Here is a 22,703-nt window from a genome sequence, read left to right as displayed (position 1 = left end):
GAAGATCTTGTGTATTCTGGTGATCTGTTTGCCTTTCTCCCATCCTCCTGCATTCAGGATGTTCCTCAGGTTCCCTGCAGGGACTGTGATGTGTCTTCCCGCCTCACCCTTCTGTCTTCATTTCATCTGTTTTTACTAAAATGTGCTTTTACCTTGATGTGGAGTTTAAACACAATATGCAAACATTATAGTGTCAAAAAAAATCACCATCTCTGTGCTACCCCTGCTTTTGCACAAGTGTTGGTTTAGCAATTGAGTTTGTAATTTAGCTGCTTCCTGCCTCCTCACCCCACCCAAGACAAAAGCAGAGAAGAAAATTGTCCTTGGGCTGATTCTGTGCGGAAGCACTTGCTGTGGCTGGCAGGAGGGGCAGAGTGAGCACGGCTCTGTGAAGGGTGGGAGCTCAGGGTTTGTCCCTGAGTGATACCAACTGCACTGCTCCAAACAGGTAAGCACAGCCCCTCATCCCCTGCTCTCCTGTTGGATGGAGGTGTGGGACAGAGACAGAGCTATGGGCTCTGGCTGAACATCTCACCGGGCATCCCAGTTTGATCCACGCCTCTCCTGAAACTTGCTTAACAAATCCGTGGTTAAAACACTTCTTTTCCACTGAGTTTTGCTTGATTCCAGGGTGTGTGCTTGTCTCGCTAATGCCTTTAAATATGCTGTGGATACTAGGATTCATTGTCGATTTCATTCTCTTGCAAAAAAAAGTAAATAGGAAATGCCTAGAGAATGAGGCATTGCTTTCTCGCTGTGTGTGGTGACCCCTAGAGGAGTGCCCGCTGTGCCACAGAAGGTGCTGCCTTGCACTTATTTAATTTTTTGTTTTGGTTCTGCAAAACCTACATGGTTTTGCTGGTGTTTCTGGTGTTAGCTGGGAAGCCCTCAGCTCTGGCTGCTCCAGAATAGCTTTGTTTTGTACCCAAACAGTTGGTGTGCACATGCCTGTAGGGGAGGAGCGGTGTGCTGCTGGGAACTCTGGAACAACGGGAAATACAGGGCAAAACCTGTGGGTTTCTTTTTTGTTTTTTTTGCATAACTCTTCCTTATTTGTAGAAGTAAGTGCTTGTTTCTGTGAGTAGTTTTTGTTTTGGCCATTTTATCTGAAACTATTCTCTCCATTCCTAAGCTGATTTCTCTGGGTAAATGTTCATGTTTTGCAAGGTACTGTAAAACGCAGAGGTTGTTACCATGTGAGACTGTTTAGCCTCATAAAATGGAGGGGAGAGAAAGTATGGCTGTCTAGTGGATTTCAGCCCTTGCAATTAAATTATTACATTTTTCTTTTCTTCTCTAGGATCTCGAGTAGCAGGATGGAAGAACTCTAACTGATAGAGACAGAGAACAGGCCCTCTCACCATGGAGAACGTGCCGGTTGATGGGGAGCTGGATAGAAATTCAGTGAGTAACTTAAGTGTGCCTTTGTGCAGTGACACGACTGTGAAGATGCTTTTGCAGGGAGAGGATTAAATTACTTGAATCTGTTCACTTTTGCTTTGAATTGATACTTTTCTGGTGAATACATTTGGAATATTATGTAGTATCATGTATCATTTATTAGATTCTCATGGCAGGAGGGCTGAATGTCAAAAAACTTTTAGATTTTGGATTTGATTTTTGGATTTTGTCTCAGAGTCCCAGAGAAAAAAGGTATTCCTCTCAGTCTAACTGGCACTTTGCTAGTTAGTGATTATGGACAATAGAAAAAATAATGTTCTTGGTGGAATGAGGAGCAGAAAAGACAGAAGGAGTGATAATTATATGTTATCACAGTAATCTTGAGGTGTAAGAGTTGATAATGTGTACTGATTATAAAATTTCTGAGGCAATGAAGCTCCTTCTAAGCACAATTTAAAAACAGGAAAGGCTAGTGTGTACTGTTGTGCTTCATCATCATCATAAATGCTGAAATTATACAAGAGTTTAGTTTTTCCACAAGCTGTGTCGTGTAGAAGTACTTTAATAGCTGAAGCAGGAAATGTTTTATAGTTTCCAAAGCACTGCTTCCCAAAGGCAAAATAGGATATGTTTTTCTGTAACTGAGGCGAAGGTCAAATTTAACACCTCATTACTGGCAAACTCTATGTGTGATACTGAACTACTACATGGAGCTATTACCTTGATCAAGTGTTTTATTACTGTTTTTATCTTAAGTGGTGAGTTTGGAGACAAACTGTTTTGGAGCGTGTTAAGAAAATTCTTGGTTTTTTTCTGTAATGAACAAATTAATTGGTTTGCTGCATGGCCTATGCATTTATATCCCAGATGCAGAATACTTATGAGTATCAACTGCCAACTGTGCAGTAGGGTATTTTCATTTTTTTAAAAAATGCTGTCAGTTCAGTTGCTGTCCTCCTTGTTCCTCAAAATACATTAAAAAGTACCAGTTTACAAAACACTTCAAAGTAATGTAAGATGTGCTACTTTTCTTTTTGTGACATTCCTTCAGAAGAGCATGATCTTAAGAAAGTTCCTCAAAATGAGTCTCTGTTTTACCAAGACTGCTTTAGAAAAAAGCTGTGTAAGGATAGATTGCCTTTCATCCTATATGCTTCTGAAGTGTCATCTCAGAATAGTTTTTTTTTAAAGTGATGATGTATTGTACTAGGCTAGTCTAAGCATTTCTTATCAACATATCAGTCAGTGGGGTAATTGTCTAAATTGCAGTTACAATGTCAAGTTTTGTGTGTTGCACTGCAAGTGTTAAAAACATTTTTGGAAGCTTATTTGGTAGTCTTAATACACAGCCTAGTGTATATCATAGTAAAAGAAGTGAAAATTAAATATTAAAAATACCATATGTATTTTAAGAGAGATTGGCCCAGTAGTTTTGAAGACCTGTACATTAAGAATAAACACTTTGAAGACCTTTAGTCAATGCAAATCCTTCCCAGAAATGTAATTTTTTTGAAATCATGTTTAAAATTTTTCAGTATTCCAGACTTTTAGGTGCAATCTAAATTTTTTTTTTAAGTTCCATTGTCATGATAAAATGAATGAAATACATATGTTGTAATGTGCATAAGGAATACTGAGCAAAATTTTTCTTCACTTTTAAATCCTTTGGGATCTTTCTAGGAGGTATCTGAAAAAACCTTGTTTAGAAGTGTCAGCTTTCTAATTTCATTTTTTGGCTGACTTATTAAAGAACAAAAGACAAAGAGATCACAGGCCTTAATGCTGTGCTTTTTCCTTTCCAGAATCAGTAAACAGAGAAAAGTCTCATATTAAATGCTCTTCCTGTCTCACAATTAGGTTGATATGTACTGAATATAAATTTGAAGACAAAGGCTGTGACAGCTCGGCTATTTTTGTAGTCTGACACCATTAAAACAGTGCAAAATAATAGATGCTCTGAGTTCTTGTCTGAGAACAGTTTTTGTCTACTTTTCTATAAAATAATAATGTAATCAAGTCTCACTTCCCCAGAACTTAGAACATTACATGGAAATGTATGGTATAAACTGTTAGAAATTCTTAGAAATATATGTATGGTATAAACTGTTAGAAATTCTTAGAAATTTTTCGTCACTTCTAATTTTTGCTGAGACATACATTTAATAAATAATTTGCCTGTGATAGAACTTGTACAGTCAGTGTCAGTCCTTGTTACTTAATACATCATCAGACATAAAAGTACTTTCTTTCCTTGAAGCATTGAATCATTTTTGTTGATCAGATTTGTAGGTTGGGTCAGTGGTCCTGAATTTAATCTGACTGGATTAATTTCAATGGTTTACATGTATCAGAGACTGCCTTCAGGGAAAGTCTGTCTTCAGCAAGGTGAAAACTCAAACTTGGCTTTAGAATGTTCATTTAAACTATTAAAAATTTAATTGTATGTTTTGATTGTAAAAATACTGTTTTAAAATAACTTTTGTGATAAAAGATTCACACATGCTGGCGTGACACATGCTTTTGCTTTTACCCTACTATTCAACAGGAAAAGGTTTTTGTTTTTTAGAAGAACTTGGCAGATATAACCTAAAGTTTAGCAGCAGTTGTTATAAGCTTTGTTTCTGAGAAATGAACATCTAAAAATAGTGCTCTTTTGAAGCACGTAAGCTGCCTTTGTATAAAAACAATTATAGCTGCTGTCTCATGTGATACTTTATATTGCTGGTTTTACTTCTAGGTCTTAGTCAAAAACTTTACTGGGAGGAGGACTAGGCTTCATGTATTTTGGTAGCAAAATTTTAAAGTAATTGTGCCTCTGTAGAAATGAAATTGAGCATGTAGTGTTGAGAACCTGTCAGGGGACTCGTTCTGTAATCTGTAATCAAAGTCAGCAATTATATAATGGGAAAAGAAGGCTAGGCTGTGCCTCTGGGAATATACATATGTTTCTCTTAATTTTCTAGATTTTGAATAAGAGTTGTGGGTGGTGATGGACAGGAATGTCCAGAGAGCATTCTTTTCAGAGAAAACCCTGAAGTAGTAAAATGGTAATGTTTTGTTCCCTCAGTTGTTTGGAACCTTAGTCTGCAGTGATACGAATTGCAGGTGATAGAGGTGCAATAGGCCATTGGAAAATGAAAAGGTCTTTTTGACCAAAACAGTCTTATTTCAGTGCCTAAACATCTTGCACCAGTGTTTAGAAATATATAGTCTGCAGGTTTTAGGTAAATACACAGACCCAAATACCTTTGATGAAGAGAGAGGGTTGAGCAGCAACAGAGGGAGTTTGGTGTGTAAACAGAATGTCAATTGGAGAAGACAGAGGACAGAATTAGACAGGCTTGTGTTTCAGCCTCTGGCATAGGAGCTGTTTGTACCAGTTCATAGGATTAACCATGCAATGCTAAAATATTTACATGAAAAGCCCCTGCATTGCCATCTCGGGTGACAGGCTGCCCTGCTCTCTGGTGTCACGTTGTATCTTGGCCAGGGCTGCTTGCAGGGCAGGCAGTGAGACAGGACCTGCTGCGCTGCCTTTCCCTCTTGTTTCCTGCACACGTAAGTAATGCACTGCCAGGGAGCATCTGGCTGAGCTCAGGTACTGCTGATCCTGTCTGTTCACAGGGTACTTTTCCAGCTCCATTCTCTTGCTGTGCAGCAGCCCAGTGCTGAACAGCTGTGCTCCCAATTCAGTCAGTTGCTGGATGTCTGTATAGTTTCTGCAGGCTTCTTGTTCTCTTGTGAGCCGCTGTTCTCTTGAATCTAAAATCAGCATAGGGTAGGAGAGTTCCAGTCTGAACATAAACAGTTTCCTAGTCTGCAGTATGTTATCTGTGCATTAAGAATAAACACTTTGCCATGAAAGCCATTGAATTCTTGAATACATTGCATGTTCTACTACTCAGATCTGTCTGGTAAGTTCATGGGTTTCACTCTTTGACCTGAATTTAGTCTCTGGCAGAAATAGAAGGTTATTTGCCAAGTGTGCTTATATTTTATTTCAGTTTTTCCAGATAAATCAAGTCCTGTTCCAGAAAGTGCAGAATTGTGAAAGAGGGGTTCCCTCATCTTTCCAACGATGTGTACTGCAATTGCTGTATATTCATTTGCATTTGCACATTGCAGTGTCAATTTACAATTTAACACCCTTAGGCAGATGTGAGGGATAAAAAAAAAAATCAGTGTTTTAAGGTCAGGAGTGCAAGACAAGATTCCTGCTTGCAAAGATTTTGATTATGATTTTTCTTTTTTTACAAGAGAGACAAGACTGGATCCTCTTTAAATTTACTTTATGGAGTACAATTTTTTTATGTGGGATATAGAAGATATGTCATGTTTGGATTTATTTTTAAGGAGAAAATGTTCGTGCTGATCAGTATTCTTGTGTTCTCCTTTTCTGTTATTCACAGATTTCAAATGCAGTAAATCCGTAAAGACATAAGTGGAATTTGCCTTTTATCTGTACATGGCTGAGCACAGTGGGATCTTAGCCTTGATTGTGGTCTTTGTTAGCAAGGATTTTAAAAATATTCCAGATCAAATATCAGAAAGGCTTACAGGATATTACTGTGTAGTTACCCTCCTTTAGTGCCTGTATTTGATGCATTCAGTGGGAGAGAAATTCTAAGCAACTTGGTTCTATGGAAATACTTAGATATAAAATATCCTCTTAAATTTAAAACTGCACTGTTTGTCTTGCATCCTAAGCAATTTCAAATGTTACCTGTGTTTGTAGATGAGCTGAATCTGTGGCTTCTAAGTTTGTGGATGTATTAAAAAGCAGTTAGGCTTGGATCTAGCATTAGTAGGTGCTTGCACATTACTTATGGCTTTAAAGGTTTTTTTCCTTCCAAAACACTTTTCTGAAAATGGAGTGGTTTTGGAAACATTTTGTGTTATTTCAGCTTTTTTCAGAGCTTCAGTCTTTTTGAAACCTCTCCAGCTTAAGATGTCTTTAAAAATGCTGTGTGTCAAGTCATAGGAGCACTAAATTGCTGCTGGAGAGATTCCACTCACAAGAAGTGGTTGAGGCAGCTGCTGTTTCCTAATGATGGCTTCTAATAATGGCTTTCCTATAGGCATATTTGTCCGATTTGTTGCTTCAACTTTTCTGAACTGTGGAGTCTCTGGAGGTCTTGCCTTTGGCACTGAGGTGCATGTTGTATTTTAGTTATGAACTAACACTGTTTTCATTGTCCTTCTTTCCCGCTGCTGCTGCTGCTTTTTGTGCACTTGCTTCTTCCTGGCCTGGATTTGTATGTTTGCTGTTCTTCATTCCTCAATTGTATGTGTACACAGCATCATGGTGAGAACAGAGACTCTCCTGAACTATCAAGTAAGTGACTCCTCTCTCCTACATTATGTTTGCACATATATTTGTAGTAGTTAATAGATATCTTTGCATATAGTTGCTGGGATAAATACTAAGTTTTCTTCTTTATCATAATTGAGAAGTTGAAGTGTGATTAAAATTTGCTGTTGGAAAAGTATTTTGCCTGGCATACCACTCATACAAAAGTTTCCCTACTGTAACCTTTATTTTTTTAGTGGGAAAAGTCTATTCTTCACCTCTCCCAGTCATGGCCAGGAAAAAAATCTTTTATATTATTTATCTGGAAGAGAAAAGGCTGTTTTTATGAGTTTGAAGTGAAACTTTAAAATGCTATTGTAGCACAGATAGTAAAGATATGGAAGTAATGGTTCAGAAAAAGGTTTTATTTTTGAGTGTGTTGATTTCTAGTGCTATGTGAGGTTCCCTTAATTTCAATAATTTTACATATTCAGAATTGAACAGGTGTATATATACTATAATTCTTCAGGATTGGATCTGGTGAGGTGCTAGGGGAAACTTCATATGTATATTTGTGCTTACTTGCAGCCAGAGACTTACTGGTGCCATTGTTTTGTGAGCATTAGTATGATAGTATGATAAGTAGAGTAATTTTGCCTGGGATTAAGAGTTTGTGTATGTAGGAAAAAGAAAGGTGCAGGCACAAATTGTTTCTTTTTTCTGTGAGAAATCTGTGCAGAAGTTGTGGTCTTAGCTGACATAGCTCGTTATAGACATTAAAAAACAATGTTGAATTGAATTGTAGTAAACATTTTCCTGTATATGATGTCCTTGTGCTATTTTCAGTAGCGCAGACACTTTCACAGGCTCATTATAGAAACAGAAGTGGGAATCTGACTCTCCAGATTTTTTTTTCATAGCTTTACCTGAAATAAATTGGCTGTAAATTTATATTTCTTCTAAGGTATGACTTGTACTGACAAACTTTTGTATTACTAATTTGATGACCAGTATGATGAACATGAACAAAGTATGTCTTTTTCAACTCTCAGCAGTTCTGTTGGTATTGAAATGTGACCTCTAAGGAGTCACAAGGAGGCTTTGATATTTACTATTTGCTGTTTCTTCTCTAAAATAATGCCTTGTCTTCTCCCTCACCTCAGAGCAAATGTCTGAGTGTTAGGGTGAGGCATTTTGCAGGAGGGGGGACAACTTCCTCCTAGTGGCTGCTATGGTGTGAATAGTTACGTTCCTAACTGATTTATTTCCATTTGTTTAGTACTTTTACGCTGCTTTATATAAAAAGGAGATTAAAAACCTCTCCTGCCAGTCATTCTTCAGCTTTTTAGATGGAATTTCTCAAAAACCCACCTGGTTTAAGAAGTTCACCTTGAATACCCAGGCATATGAAGTGCTTGCCATATGCTATTCTATATTAGGTGATACATAAACTCTGGTAGGAAAAGTGCCTTTCTGGCAGTTCTAGGAGTTGTTGCAGGACCTAATTGACTCCTGATGAAGGGATATGAATTTTACAGTGAGCTTGAAGCTTGTAGTCCTGTTAGTGTGACTGAGTCCCCACTGCTGAATGTAGCTCATGCTTTAGCAGCACTTGTGTGCAGAGCTTGCTTACGCTGCAGGTTACTGGCAGCTTCTGCCTGAGAAATAACTGCTTTGTGACAGCTTTAAGAAACCTTTGGAATTATCAAAGCTTAAAAAAGAGTTAGAAGTGCTACATGGTGCCTGCTCACAAACAAGCCTTCTGCACAGGTTACTCAGGGGAGAGTTGCTAGTGCAGTTCCTGCAGTGGAGCCCACGGTGTCACCTGCTGCAGTGGCATAGGGGCTGGTGGGGGCACCTGCAGAGCACAGCAGGCTGAGAAATCCCATCCCTGCAGAAGCTAAGTGGCCAGTGGCTTGTCAAAAGGGTGAAAGCTGGTCTTCCTTCAGTGCACTGTACACATTAAATCTTTAAAACAAGTATAGCTCACTCTCCTTGCAGCGACCCATTTTGTGCAAACCTGTGAAACAGCTGCTTTCTTACCCCCTTTTATTTTCACATACAAGACCTTCTGCAGTATGGTCTCTTCCCAAGACTTCAGCAACTGACTTGCTCCCCCCTTTCCCTTACTTGTAGTTGCAGAACAATAAACAGCTAGTTGGTACAACAAGAAGAGCAAAATCAGACACTGCTTTGAAATACCAACTTCTGGCACTGATGGACTTGAGTTCTGAACTGGTAAAATGAGCTGGTTGCCTCCCTTGTCCATTTCCTTACATATTTTTCTTCAGCAGCAGTTCACATGGAGTATAGTTTCTCTGGAGCAGAGAATCTATAACTAAGCTTTAGATGGCTTATCTGATGTAGAAAAATAATACAGGTGGGTGTACTGCAATCCTAGCATTCTTCATAGAGTCATTTAGGATGGAACACACATTTGAGAATCATCAAGTCCAACTGTTAACCCAGCCTTGCCAAGTCCACCACTAAACCATGTCCCCAAGTGCCACATGTACACATCTTTTAAATACCTCCAGGATTGGTGACACTTCCCTGAGCAGCCTCTTCCAATGCTTGAGAAGCCTTGTGGTGAAGAAATTTTTTCTAATGTCCAATCTAAACCTCTCATGCCACAACTTGAGGCTGTCACTCTCATCCTGTCACTTTCTACATGGGAGAAGCTACCTTTCAGGTAGTGGTAGAGAGCGGTAAAGTCTACCCTGAATCCCCTTTTCTCCAGGCAAAACAACCCCAGCTCCCTCACCCATCCTCATCAGACTTGTGCTCTGGACCCTCCACTATCTTCCTCACCCTTCTGGACATTCAGGCACCTTTTTATTTTTTCATACTGCTTTGTGTTCATTCCAGGTTTTGCTGCAAAATGTTTCCACTACTGTAATAAGAGTAGTGATAAAGCTAAGAAGGCCTTTGTACTTTGCAGAGTCCATCCAGAGAATAGAACTTGTTTGGTTTGACTCAAATCTTCTGCTGAACTTTTAAGGAAAGCTTGGGAACTCTTAAAATCATCTGTGTTGTAAGTTCCAGTCTTTTCTTTAGTAAATATTGCTTGTTTCCCTCTTTGAGCACGTTGTCAGTATATCTGCTTTCACACAACAGGTGTTACAGAGTCATTCTTTGATTATGAAAAAAGGTACAGTTTTGTTGTCTGCAGCTTAACAAAATGTACAGAAACTATAAAACAGGATGGCTGGCCAGGTGATCCTAGAAATAGGTAGGAAGACACCAGACAAGTCTTTCTGACCAATGAGGTTCAAGGAGAGTGACTCTTCTGCTTTAAGCCTTTGCCTTGACAGAATTTGTACATGATTTGTATTGTTAAGACTTGTTTCTTGTGATGTATATACAGACATTGATCTTAGCTCTCTGGGATGTTGGTACAGCTTGATCTGGCAAGTTGTTTCATGGGTTGGCTGAGTTGAGGCTAGTTAAACCAAAAGCTATCTCAAAGTGGCAAAGAAAAGAAGTATTTCAGAAGATAAGCAACAGCTCAATGCTGTATCTCTATTGAGTATCAGCCTTTCCAACTTTTCATCTTTTGCCTCATGTCTTAGACCAGTCTTACTGGCTTCTGTCTGCCATCCTCTCCAAAGCAAATATCTGGTTTGAAAACCTCAGTTTTTAGAATGAAAGGTTTTGCAACAGAGCAGTTGAATACCAGTTTCATAAACAGCAGTGAAGTTCTTAGTAGAAATCTATGCACAAGCACATAACATCTTTGAATGAGCATCCATTTTGTATTTCAGCAGTGGTAACAAACAGTGATGACCGGCCTATAACTCCAGGAAAAATGAACCAGCACCAGGGAAAAGAAGGCTATTTTACTCCAACCAAAGAGTTACTTCAGCCATCTCTCTGTCCAGGAAGTGCCCAGAGTCATGGTAAGACAAAGTTATTTTTTACAGAGGTTTTAAAGAACTTAAATTCTAACATTAATTATATGTTCCAAATATTGGTTCAAAATCACCGACTTTTACAATAAAGAGGTAAGGAAGAAAGCATATTGGAATTTTCTGTGTAATTATTTGTATCTTTGTGTTAATCTGAAAGAGGAAAAATACATTATGTGATGCACTAGTTTATTAAGGCATGCTATAATTTGTTTGATGGGAGAGCAGTTCACATGATGGTAAATGATTATTTGTGTAGTCCTGTAAAACCCACAGTAATGTTCTTCTCTCAGTATTCAAGCTGTGTCTTTATGCAGCAGTGTTATGATGTACCATAAGTGGAACTTTGGTGGAAAAATACTTCAAATTACTTCAATAACAAAGAAGTAATTAAATTACTTCTACTGAAAGGTCCTTCTCTTTAGAAAAAGAAAAAAAAAAGAAAAGTCTGAACCCTAATTTTTGCCAGCCTTCAAGAAGTCCCTCTGCCTTGCTAAACCCGTTGAAAACAAACTCTGTGCATCCATGAGAACTGATTGGATGGAAAGAGAAACTCAGTAGACCTGACATGCTGATAGACTATTCAAGAAACAAAAAACAAGCAATAATTGGTCTCCTTGTGCTTATTTGCATTTGAAACTACTTGCATTTGTTGCTCAGGAAATCATTGGACATTATTCCTGGGGTATGTGAAGTTCTTAATGAAAACTTCAGGCTTTTAAAATTGATGTTCTCTTCCCTTTTACTGTTGGCAGCCATAATAGTCATCCATGCTTCCTTTAGTTTTTTTCATGAGTAGTGTTCCTGACATGGTTTTATATTTTTACCTGGTTTTGGTATGACTCTCCCTAACTACCATAGCTTGCTTTGCAAGAGTAATGACACTGGTGTTTCAAAGTAATAAATGCAGTGGCTTAGGTCACTTTGAATCACATTCCTGTTGTCCCATTCAGTTCTATTAGACAAGAAAATAACTTTGAAACAAAGACAGTTGTTACTGTGCTGAATCTGGTAGTATTTTAGTGTATTTTAAAGTTATTATGGTAGTATTTTTGGTACTACACACAGCTAGCTCAGATATATTTTCTAATTCCTGGTGTTATCACACTGGAACAGCACTTGATGTCCTCTGGCTTATGTCAAGCTTAGTCTGGAAATATTTTCTGTATAATATAAATAAAACTTGTTTGTCATTTTAGTTATGTTGAAAGAACTTTTGGTTATTTTCTCTCTGTACTGTGTTGTATCCTTTACTAGAGAAATGCTGATGTTATGTAAGTGTATTTGAATATTCTAATAAACTCTTCCTTTTAATATTGATGTTCCCACTAAGTTATAAAGTCAAACTGTGGTGTTTCTTCAGGACTTTCACTCATAGGAAAATTATTAAAATGGGCTTGAAAAGCACTTGATTGTCCTACATCAAACTCCTTGCAGCTAATAAGTTTTTCTCTCCAGATCTTTTTTTTTCTTCTGAATATTTCAGGGCTTATATAAGTGAATTTAAGCCAGTTAAGTGTATTTGTGCCTTTTTTAGCATCAATCATTACTGACTTCATTTTCCAGGAGCACTACTAGGTATAAGGCTGTACTTTCATGAGACAAGAAATTTGGCTTGCATTCAATTTTAGTAGAGAAATGGTACAATGTGGGCTAGGCTTCAGCAACCCACAATTACTGTCTTGCAGCCTATCTCCAGCTTGGGAGCTGATTTTTTTTTGAGTGGGTTGACCAACATTTAAAAATCAGGTGAATATTCAGTGGCAGTTATTCCTATGGGAAAACTACAGTGCTGGCAAAAATGTGAGTTGGAGAAAAAGAGATGTAGTGGAAGTCTGAAAAATATGAAGTAGAACAGAGCTTTATATAATGGAGCGAGGCTGTTGTAACTGAAATTCAGTTAACCAAGGTGTTTACAATGTGCTTATGGTATAGTATAATGACATAGGGAATGTTTAGATACAGAATTTGAAGGCATTTACAAGGAACTAAATGGAAGTACTTTTAGTCACTGACAACTGAAGTCATCCTTAGGAGATGAGTAATGTAAATAAACAATTCAGTATCATGCTAGGCACAGAATAACAGAGAATCAAAACAGAAAATGTATGATACCATCTACGAAGAACTGATGAAATGTATCTAAGGGAGAATTGTGGCACAGGTACTTAGCTTTTGCTGCTGGGCAGCCGGATGTTGTGCAATGCTATTTGACCACTTTTACCTAGGTTGCTTCTGCCTGAACAAAAAGCACCTCTGTTGCAAGGCCACTTAGGCATAGAACTGGTAGCCCAAAACCAGGTGAGTCAAATTGAAACAAAGCCTGTGATGGGTTAGTCTCTGGAACAACCAACACTAACTTTGGTGTTAATGGGGAAACCACCATGGCTGTCCAGCAGCTGTCTAGGGATAGACATGCTCAGTGACTCTTGTTTGGAAAATCTACTGTAACAAGCTTAATTTGTGTCATCTGCTTGTGTTTTAGGTAAGATCCTAATGACAAGAATTACAAATATGGTTAAAACTACATGAGTCTTAATGCAAGGGAAGGGAGGTGAACATTTAAAATCAGTTAGAGTTACCTCTTATTTGGAACATAAAGAACCATGTAATATGTCAATGTAAAGTTGTAAGTGGTGTGTATTTTATAATTTTAGGTGCTGCTGTGTATAAGTACTTTTGTTTTCATTTCTGACCACAGCTCTGGATTTCAGGAAGCTTCTATTTTCCTGTACTTGGTTTCTTAGTTTAAGACATGCCTTCCTCCTCCCTCCCTCCTGTCACTCTTGTGAGATTGAGCAGAGTATGTTGTGTGAGACAGAGATGGGGGTCTTCTTCTTGGAGTCCAATACAGATGTATTTTATACAAGTAGAGTGCGATTTGATCTGGCAGCATTGTCTAGTGGTTGCTCAGCAAAAGTCTATTTAAAGTGTTGTACTCTTTGCACTGTTTTACAAAATATTTTCAAGATCCTTGAAGTTACGCTGTCCTTTATTCTGAGGCTGAAGTAGCTTACCTGTGAGCCTACAGAGTGGCATGTGTAGGTGTGGAGGTCACACTTCCACAGGAAGCTTTAGCAATGTTGTTTGATGGAAATGGGTTAAAATAAGGGATGGTGGAGATTTTTCCAGTATGATTTTAACATATGTCGAAAGTTTAGATTTTAGTGGCCAAACACTAACTTGGCCATATATAGCTTTGATCCTAAGATGGGGTTTTCATTTTAATTTTTGTGTATTCTATTTATTCCTGCCTTGTCCATCAAGTAGTTAACTGGAGCGTCAGAATAGACTCGTCCTGATAATAATGCTACAACCAATGTGTCTTGAACAGACTAATGGTTATACTATGGTTTTTTTGCTCAATATTTTATTCAGACTTGTCAGACTTGGAGAAGGACCTAAATAATTCAGTAGCTTTTAGATGGAAACTTTAATAATCTTGGGAAGTTACTTTATCTGTGAAGCTTTGCTTATGTTGTGGGATGGTGTGTCTTCAGGCCCCAGTGGGCAGTATGGCCCCTCCAACTCACCAAGACTGTATTTTTTTAAATATAGTCATATAGATGTTAGTAGTGCTAAATCATCTCTCAGTTCTAGCAGCTGACACACAGATAGTATGGTGCTAATTTAGCTCATATTCTGTGTTTGCATTCAGTGGTTAAAAATGTTATTAACTATTAATGAACCAACGAGTAAACTTTCATTGAACTTACTTTTGGAATGTTTCCTTTTTTAACCTAGCATGGGACCAAAAGGAATAATTGATAAAATTATTTTGTTGCAGTTGAAAAATTAACATTAAAAATACCAAGTACAAGACTGCATTTTCAAAAGTTGTAGAGCAGAACTCTGCTTGCTGATGTAATCTGTTTATGTCAAATTATCCCTGGTAAATTGAATTCTTGTAAATCTTATTAACTCAAGCATACTGATTTATTTCTTTGATAAAATGAATTAATGCAGCAATAGCAATCACATAAAAACTATTTAAAAAGTCAGCAGTCTCCTTATAAATGATTAATAATGTTTTTAACTTACCGATATTTTCTTAAAACATATTTCAAACTTTTTATGAAGACGTCACAGGTGCTTAAATAGCAATATTTGTGGTAAATAGAGAAATCTAGTAAGAGAATGCTTGAAAATGTCCGACTTTTCTGTATTTTTCCTGTCTTTATTTAAGACATCAGTAAGATGCAGATGAGGTGGGATGTGTGTCCCCAGAAGGAGCCTGACCGGAGATAAGAAACAGGATCTGCCTTTCTTTTCCAACAGAGCAGTAGTAGTTGATGATTCAATTTGCAATGCAATTAAAAATATATTGTGTTACATGACTGAGAAATAGAAGTGGTTTAGGTGCAGAGAGGAGGGTTGAAAGTAAAAACAAAATGATATCTGCTAGTGATGATGATCACCATGAACTGGAAGGAAGTGGAGGTGATTTTGGGGAAGAGTGAGGGCATTTTTGGCTGTGCTGAACTTGTGCTTTAAACAGCTCCAGAGGAAACATTTAAAGGATATGCCAGTGCTAGGATTTTAATCCACAGGATGCTGCATTTTTGGAGAAAATAGGAATTTAAGTATTTTTGTATGTGACAGAAGGTGGAAAGCACAGAACTGGCATTTTCAAGAAGTAGGTCCTAAAGAACAGTTATCAGCTGTTGAAGGGATGAGATGCCTTTGGAGCCTTAAGGACCAGAAAATATCAAACTCAGATGTTACTGACTGTGTACCCAAGGCAACTAACAAGTTAAAGCTGATTTGTTGTTGACCTGTGCAACTTGCAGCTTTAAAAACCATTTGTTTCAGTTGTTCGGCTCAGTTGACAGCAGGAACAGTTTGTTTCACTGGGCAGTAACAAAGGTCTCGGAGCTCCTGACTGGTCATCCCTGTTCTGGGTTCCTGGTGGTCAAGAAGCCCTGGAGATACAGCAAAGCATCTCCTCTTAACCAGCTGTCAGCGGAAGACAAATTACTGTGGACCAGTAGAAGGAAAGATGCAGCCCTGTGAGAGTGAACTCTCTAAGCCTTTTCGAAGTGTTAGCACCTCTGTCTAAGTCACTTGGCTGTGGTGCTCTGGGCACATTTCTGCCAAGGGTTCTTCCATATGGATGCATGAGGCTGAAGCCACAGCACTGGGGAACTGAGCTGGGGAGAGAAATCCCACTGCCCATAATTACAGCAGATGGATGCATTGAGCACAGGTGAGGCTGGAACTCCACTGGGAGTTGATCACTGCTAAAATGCCAGTTTGGGTTGGTATTTTTTTTCAACTAGTGCTTTCAGTATGTTAGTAATTCTTTTTGATAAGAGTATTTGGCTTGCAAATGGCAAAATTTTGCCAATCAGTTTGGTTCCAAACCAAGCTGTTTCCTGGATAGTTGGGCTATATTTTATATTCAATAGTGATTTCTGTTTTTCTTCTTACCTTTCCTATGTGTTTACTTTCTAGATGTAGGCAGACTTAGTCATGGAGTAACTTCATACAGTCTCCTCTTTCCCTTCACTGTGTCTGTTCTTTGAATAAAGAAGCTGAAGAATGCCTGAATAACTCACTATCTTGACACAGTACGAACAATTTATCAGTCATCCTTTGTTACTTCACTTCACAGTCCCATAACTGTCTCATTGTCTCACTGCTAAAGAAGAACTGTTCAAGTTCTACTTGAGGCTCTCCAAAAACTTTTTTTTGATACTTCAATATTAACAGTAAGTGTTGCTTCTGAAGTAAGGCACCTTCTCTGCAGAGTAAATACATTTAATGTCTTAAAAAAATGTTAAGAATTTGGCTTTCTCCTGCGACATAAGAATTCTTTCTAAAACCTTGCAAACCCTCATGTTTGGAGACTCTTAGTCTTTCTTGTATTATTAGGAGGCATTTTAATTTGTCTTGCATTGCTTTTGATGATGAGGAAGTATTTGTAATCAGCAGTGTGTGGGAGCCATGGGCAGTGGTTGTTCTTTAGGTGGTACTGGATTAATGCTGTTAATCCTGCTGCAGGGTCCTGAGCCTAAGGACACAGGTGGTCACTTTTTCAGTTTTTCAACAGAGTGTGGAAGTGAAGCCGCAGTTCCACAAAACTGTGTAACCTATTTGGAGTAGCTTTAGTGATGCTTGTCTTAAATGGGGTGTGAGTGAGGCTCTGGTCACAGTAGGAGGAAGGAGCTTCAGCCCTTAATAATGTGATCTTAGTCTGTGTTATAAAACTGAATTTCTTGTAAAATGTTTTAAGTTCTGCTGTGTGTGTTTACGTGAACTTTACCTCCTGCTTTCTTACAGCCATGCGTACTCTGGCACATTCCTCTCTGCAAGTCATTGTGTTTATTAGAACTTGCCATTTCTGAAATGCTACTCCACCCAGTATTTGTGGCTTGAGTAAATTGCATATTCTGCTTTCTGTGTGGGTATAGCTTTATGAAAGTGTGGTACTGGGTTTAAAAGGCACAGCAGTGATTGATGTGAAACATCTCAAGCAATTTCTCTTTCTTCATGACAGTCTCTGCAGGACTGGCCTACTTGAACCTGAGCCTTGACTTTGAGAATTTCATAAGGGCTGAGAGGACAATGTTGAAACCTGAGCAGTGAGCAAAGCTATTTACTCCGTGTGGGAGGAGCTGAGCAGGCTGTTAGCAAGTGAGGAGGTGCAGCCAAGTACAGTTGCCAGCAGCGCATGGGGAGTCTTGGTGGTCATTGGTCACCACTCTCAGGCTTGCCTCTGGAATTACTCCTCAGCTAAACTGCACTGGACTTGGAAATACCAGGGAACACAAGGATATTTGGTGAAAGAAATTTGCCTCTCTCAGCTACTCTCCAACTTGTAGCCTCATGGTTTAGGTATAATTTTTTTCTGAATCAAATACCAGTGCAGAAGGCAAGTATATCTTTAATAATCTTTTTATTAAATAGAAAAAAACTGCTTTTACTTCAAATCACATGTGAAAGTCAATTGTTAGATAAAATCTTCATAGGTATGATTGTCTGCCTGTTTTCTTTTTCTGCATGCTGCAAAATAATTCTCTACTGCATGTAGAGAATTATTTATGACCTTTTCATGGACTGGGGGGAGAATTCTACTGGAAAAGGTAGTAATGTTGAAATGTCAGGGCAAATTACTGTCAAAATTGCAGGGCAAGTCTGAAAAGCTTCTGCCTTCCTCTACTACACCAAGTTTTCCTTCCTCTTTCTTTTCTCTCTAGCTTTCACAGAGTTTGGTTTTAAGAAGGTTTTAGCTTTTCCTTGGGTACCTATAAGGGGAAAAGGATTTTTTGTTTACTTTCCGTCACTATCCATAGTTTTACTACTTACTGTATTACTGCATCAATATCAGTTTTTAGAATGTGTTAGTTATTCTAAACTTCTAAAATCTCTATAAAAAGGATTATTGTAGCGAAAATTCCTTATTTGGGTAGTCCAGATAAATTTTATTTGAGTTCAATTTCATTGAATTCTTGCCTTTACAATTTAGAGACATCTTTTTTTAAGACTGGGGTTTTTTTCAGCTATAAATATTTTTCCATTGGAGAAATCTTTTAAAACGTAAACCATACTTTGTCAAAAGTCTTCACAAGTTGTCAGAACTCCACATATCTTCTATTTGACTTTGTACAATGAGATTTTACATTTTGCTTCAGGTAATATCCTGGAAGAATGTCTTAAGCACAGGATTAGGATTGGTTTTTCAGCCAGCATTTACTATTTGCTGTTGAAGAAGCCCTGATTCAATATCTAATGGGAGAAATGCATTCTGTCCTTTAGAAAAATATATACATTAAATAGAGATTGGCTGAGAATGGATTCTTGTGCTCCCCCCTACCCTCCTGCCCCAAGATACATGAACTAAATATTTCAGTCATGTAGGGATTTTTGTGTTCTTCCTGATACAGATGTTTTATAAAACAGAGAAACTGGGAAAGTTTTTGTCTGTTTCAGTGGCATACTTAGTCTAGTGTATCCTATGGTGACTGAAACTTCTGTTATGAAAAAGCTCATATATATTCATGTACCTGATGCCTTTAAGCTAAAGTGCAGATAGCTCCCTGTTTATGCAGGCTTTTCTGCCGTGTCTGACTTAATGCAGTTGGACTTGGCTGTAGTTCTATTTGTGAGTATCTGAAACTGTGTAAATTCCTAAGCTGTGTATGAGAGTGCATTTTCTAAGTATATCCATTCTTAACACACTCAAAACTAATATCAAAAGGACAGAAAGCTGACTGGGACATTAGTCTAAGATCACAAAGTTTGATTTCATCAGTAGATGGACCTATTCTGTCTGAGTTTATTTTCAGGAAGGAGAGTGGAAGAAAAAGCATTTATAGGATTTTTTGGTGTTTGCTGGGGGAAGGGGTGAGGCAAAGGGGTGATGAAGAAGAAAGCTTAAATCAGATTTTTTTCTTTTTCTCCTCTGTTGTAGTGGTGAGACAGAGTCATATTTTGATAAAAGACTCAGAGCCTGCCTCTCCTGCGTTGCTATTGAGTTAAAGCAGAAGGTGCTTAGAATACCTGGATAACAGCTTCCTTGACTGGAGAGCCTCAGAGAGAGGAAATGTAACATAATCCATATTGAAATTCTTAATTTTATCTACCCAAAGAGTTCAGTTTCAGTTCTAAATGGAGAAGAGGGCATAGGAAGGAGAAAGAGGTATTTTAATCTGTTCCTGTTTACAGTTTGACTACATGAGCAGTGTCAAGGGACTTGAGAGGGCATGGAGAGAAGTAAGGGAAAGGCCTTCATGATTATATTGTTTCCTGAAACTCCTGCAAATGCAGCTGCTCCTTAGGAATGTGAACAGAAGGTGGCAGAGAAGACTGAGCTGTGAAACAAGCTGGTGGGCTGGCAGGTAGGGCCCAGGGCTGGAGGCAGATGCAGACTGTGCAGGTGTCTGATGGAGGAGCCTCCCCCCCAGCCATTCCAGAACAAGAGAGACATGGACACGGCTGGATTCCAGTGTCAGCAGAGTGCTCTGGGCAGGGTCACAGCCCTGACTCTGAAAGAGGAGATAACAGCCCCATTAACTGGGCAAGGTAGGTCTGTAATGAGAGGATACAGTTCCTTCTATGTGTTAGAGGAGTTCTACTGCAGCTTTCTCTTGATTTCAATTGGAAAAAAAAAGAAAATGCATATTATGAATAGATTTGAACCAAGGTATTTGCTCTGTTTTGTAGTTAGGACAGATTTGGAGAGGTGATATGGAGCTGTGTTTATTAAAGCAAAACCAAAACAAAACCAAACAGAAAATAAAGCTAGTGTTCTCCCTCCTTGCATTTCCTCATTGCCCTTCCACTCCACTCCTTTAGTTTTTTTAACTCCTTTTTCTGTTCCTTCTGGGACATCTTGAAACAAGGACTGTTTCAGCTGAAGGGAGTGTGAGAGACAGGATTGGATAAATGGAGACAGGCCTGAATACATGATGCTTATCCAGTTTTTCCTATTCCCTGTGCTTAAGTGAATAGTGTTTTTCATATAGCATATAATGATTTCTGTTGATGGCTATCTGTGCCTCATCTTTGCTTTTTCTGATACATCTTTTTACCTTGTCATATTTTGGGAAGTTAATTACACTTCTTTGTATAAGGCCATAGAGTAAGTAGTATTATTTGAGGGTTAATCATGTTCATGCTGCTATTGATTTAATTTATGATATGTGATTCACATTGTAAGAAAAGGAGAGGATGGAATAAGGTAAGAATTCAAGTTCTTATTTTCAAGGCAGTTCTTGGTGTCCTATTGTCCTGGTTTTTAGTAGAGAAGGTTTCAAAACCTGTTTTGTCAGAAGTAAAGTTTGACGGGGAAAATGGGACCAGCAGAGAAACACCAAATGGGAAGGAAGTTGCACATTTGCAAGAGGGTGGCTGTGCACACTAGTCCTTGCAGCAGAGGCTGCTGATGTAACAGCAGTGAATGAAGGTGGTTAGGGAGAGATTATTTGACTTCATTATGGTAGCTGCCAGCAGGAGGAGTTTGGATCAGCAGATTTCTAGTCTTGAATCACAGTTTACTGGAATCCTTTCTGTGTTTAAAATTTAAGCTGGCCCATTTAAGTGTTTTATTCATTGAATAAAATATTTGGGGCATTAATAATAAAAAGCATTTTTTGTGGAGATTATTTAGGACAGCTCTTCTGTGAGTCAGGCTGGTTTGTTTATAAAAATATGGGAGAGTTTTAGGAAGAAAAAGCAATTGCATCACCTTTTAAAGAAAAATAAAGAAATGAAGATGTAGAGGCCATGGCAGTCAGTTGACAAAAACTAGTTAGGTGAGTGCCTGAACAGGAAAGTTCAACTTGGCTGCGTAATGCAAACGATTGACTCCCTTTTCTGATTCCCATAGTGTACCACAATATCAAACAGGGAAGCCACAAAGCTCATGAATTGTCCGTTGTGCAGTATAAATTTGGGACATGAAAGGCTAACAGGAACTCAATTTAAGGATTCCTTAAAACTTAGATACCATTTTTGTGTACTTAGAAATGAGTAGGACTAAAACTGAGAGGTAAAAAATAAGATGTGGTGTGTTTCCCAGGAAAAAGGAGCTGAAGCAAAGGCATTCCACTTTAAGCATCCTAAGAGCTTTGATGAGAGGAGTATAGTGTTGCTTGGCTTGCTGCTGATTTGGCAGCCTCTGTCTCTTCGCTGCATTTTTCATGTGCGCCCTTCGTTTGTTTCTTTTTTTTCCTCTTTTGTATCTTACTCATCAGAATGTGAGGTAAAAGGCTGCTACTGCAACACTCTTGCTCCAAGCAGCTTATGCTAACCAGCTTTCACAGAGAACATAATCCTTACACAAACACCTTAACTCATGAAGGAAGAAGGTCCAGTGCGACGTAGGTTTTCTTCATGTGCTGGGATTTCATCTGTGTTTTCTCCAAGAGCTGATGGCCGAAAGCTCGTCCGGAACGCTTCATTTGGCGGATATAACGAGCTCGCTCCTGCTCTACCAGGTTTGTTTTGGTCTTGCATTTCTTAAAATGTACAGAAGCAAATCTAATGTCTGCCTCAAATTTTCATGCTTGAATGAAAGTAATATACTGAGATGTGGGTAGAAATCAGAAAGAGTATGGCTTGTATGCAGTTTGATAACAGCTCTTTGTAGTGGCAGGATTTGCAGACAGGGAAAGGAGTAAGTTAGCTTTCACACTGCCACAAATCTCACTTCAAAATGCATTGGTGTGTTTGAGACTGACTAGAATGTTTGTTTTGGTTGTTTGGGCTTTTAGGACTGAGATTCTGTGATGTGGTTTATAAATGCCTTCCTTTCTTGTACTTTCCACTGCTGTTTCCACTGCCCCCCCCCCACCCCCGGATGGATCTGCTTTAAAATTGTAAGGTACAGCAGAAGGTTTATATTTAGCTGTAACTACTGGAAAATCCGCAGGCTGGTCATCAATGGTTTGACATAAAATGATGAGATAGAAAATGAGGGCTAAAAACATAGCTTTGGTAAACTCTGTAGTGCAAGATTTTGAAGACTTAAAACCTCTGAAAGGGCTTTAATCTCCTTTTGTGCAGATTTGTTGTTTCCTGAAAATCGGTACTGGAATATTGCAATGAATTTGTAGATCATTGCATGTCATTGTTCATAATGTGCACATTGTTCATAAGCTTCTGACGTAGGTACCTGAATTTCAGCAGTTTATTTCATAAAGCCTCAGTGCTTGAAAATGTGTTACAAGGTCACCCATTCCTGAAGGGGGGCATAGTACAAACTGTGCATTCTTTCCAGAATTGCTCTGGATGTGTGAGTTGTCTTGTGCATGCGCAGAGATGCACTTTATTGTGTAGTTCCACGGGGCCAGGATGTTGGGGGGGAGGAAAGGGGGAAATAAAATAGTTTTCACTTTCTATTGCCTGCCTCCTGCAGCATGGCTCACTGAATTTGTAAGCCCTGGTTCTGAAGCCTCACAGCAGAGTTGGGTGCAGACCATGGGAGAGGTTGCAGACACCATGTTTTATTGAACATTTTTATCCTGGAATGTTTCCTTTCACTCTGCTTCAGGATATGATTAGCCTTCTACCAAGAATCTAACACTGAGTTTTATCCAAGCTGCTTGCAAAACAAAAGATCTCAAAGCTTGAAAGCATGGGGTTGGCAACTAGATAGGTGC

The 22,703-nt window shown here is 38.6% G+C and overlaps 1 protein-coding gene across 9 annotated transcripts in view; it reads left to right on the top strand.

Annotated features, from left to right (window-relative positions):
• The window catches only part of OSBPL8 (oxysterol binding protein like 8), an 83,762-nt gene that overhangs the window by 27,721 nt on the left and 33,338 nt on the right, over positions 1–22,703 (top strand). Inside the window, exons 1-5 of one of the 9 annotated variants that reach the window (XM_064701971.1) lie at positions 1,306–1,404; positions 6,700–6,736; positions 9,633–9,725; positions 10,459–10,590; positions 21,297–21,539. In XM_064701971.1, coding sequence (XP_064558041.1) covers positions 21,398–21,539 — 142 coding nt within the window. In that variant the 5' untranslated portion in view covers positions 1,306–1,404; positions 6,700–6,736; positions 9,633–9,725; positions 10,459–10,590; positions 21,297–21,397. Of the gene's footprint in view, positions 1–1,148; positions 1,168–1,300; positions 1,405–6,699; positions 6,737–9,632; positions 9,726–10,455; positions 10,591–21,296; positions 21,540–22,703 lie in introns of those variants that run through there. The other 8 variants (XM_064701970.1, XM_064701968.1, XM_064701975.1 and 5 more) reach the window with 8 other exon arrangements.

The sequence above is a fragment of the Zonotrichia leucophrys genome, chromosome 1A, assembly GCF_028769735.1.
Source record: "Zonotrichia leucophrys gambelii isolate GWCS_2022_RI chromosome 1A, RI_Zleu_2.0, whole genome shotgun sequence".
In the NCBI taxonomy this organism is placed as follows: domain Eukaryota; kingdom Metazoa; phylum Chordata; class Aves; order Passeriformes; family Passerellidae; genus Zonotrichia; species Zonotrichia leucophrys.
This window is presented reverse-complemented; position numbering and strand designations above follow the sequence as displayed.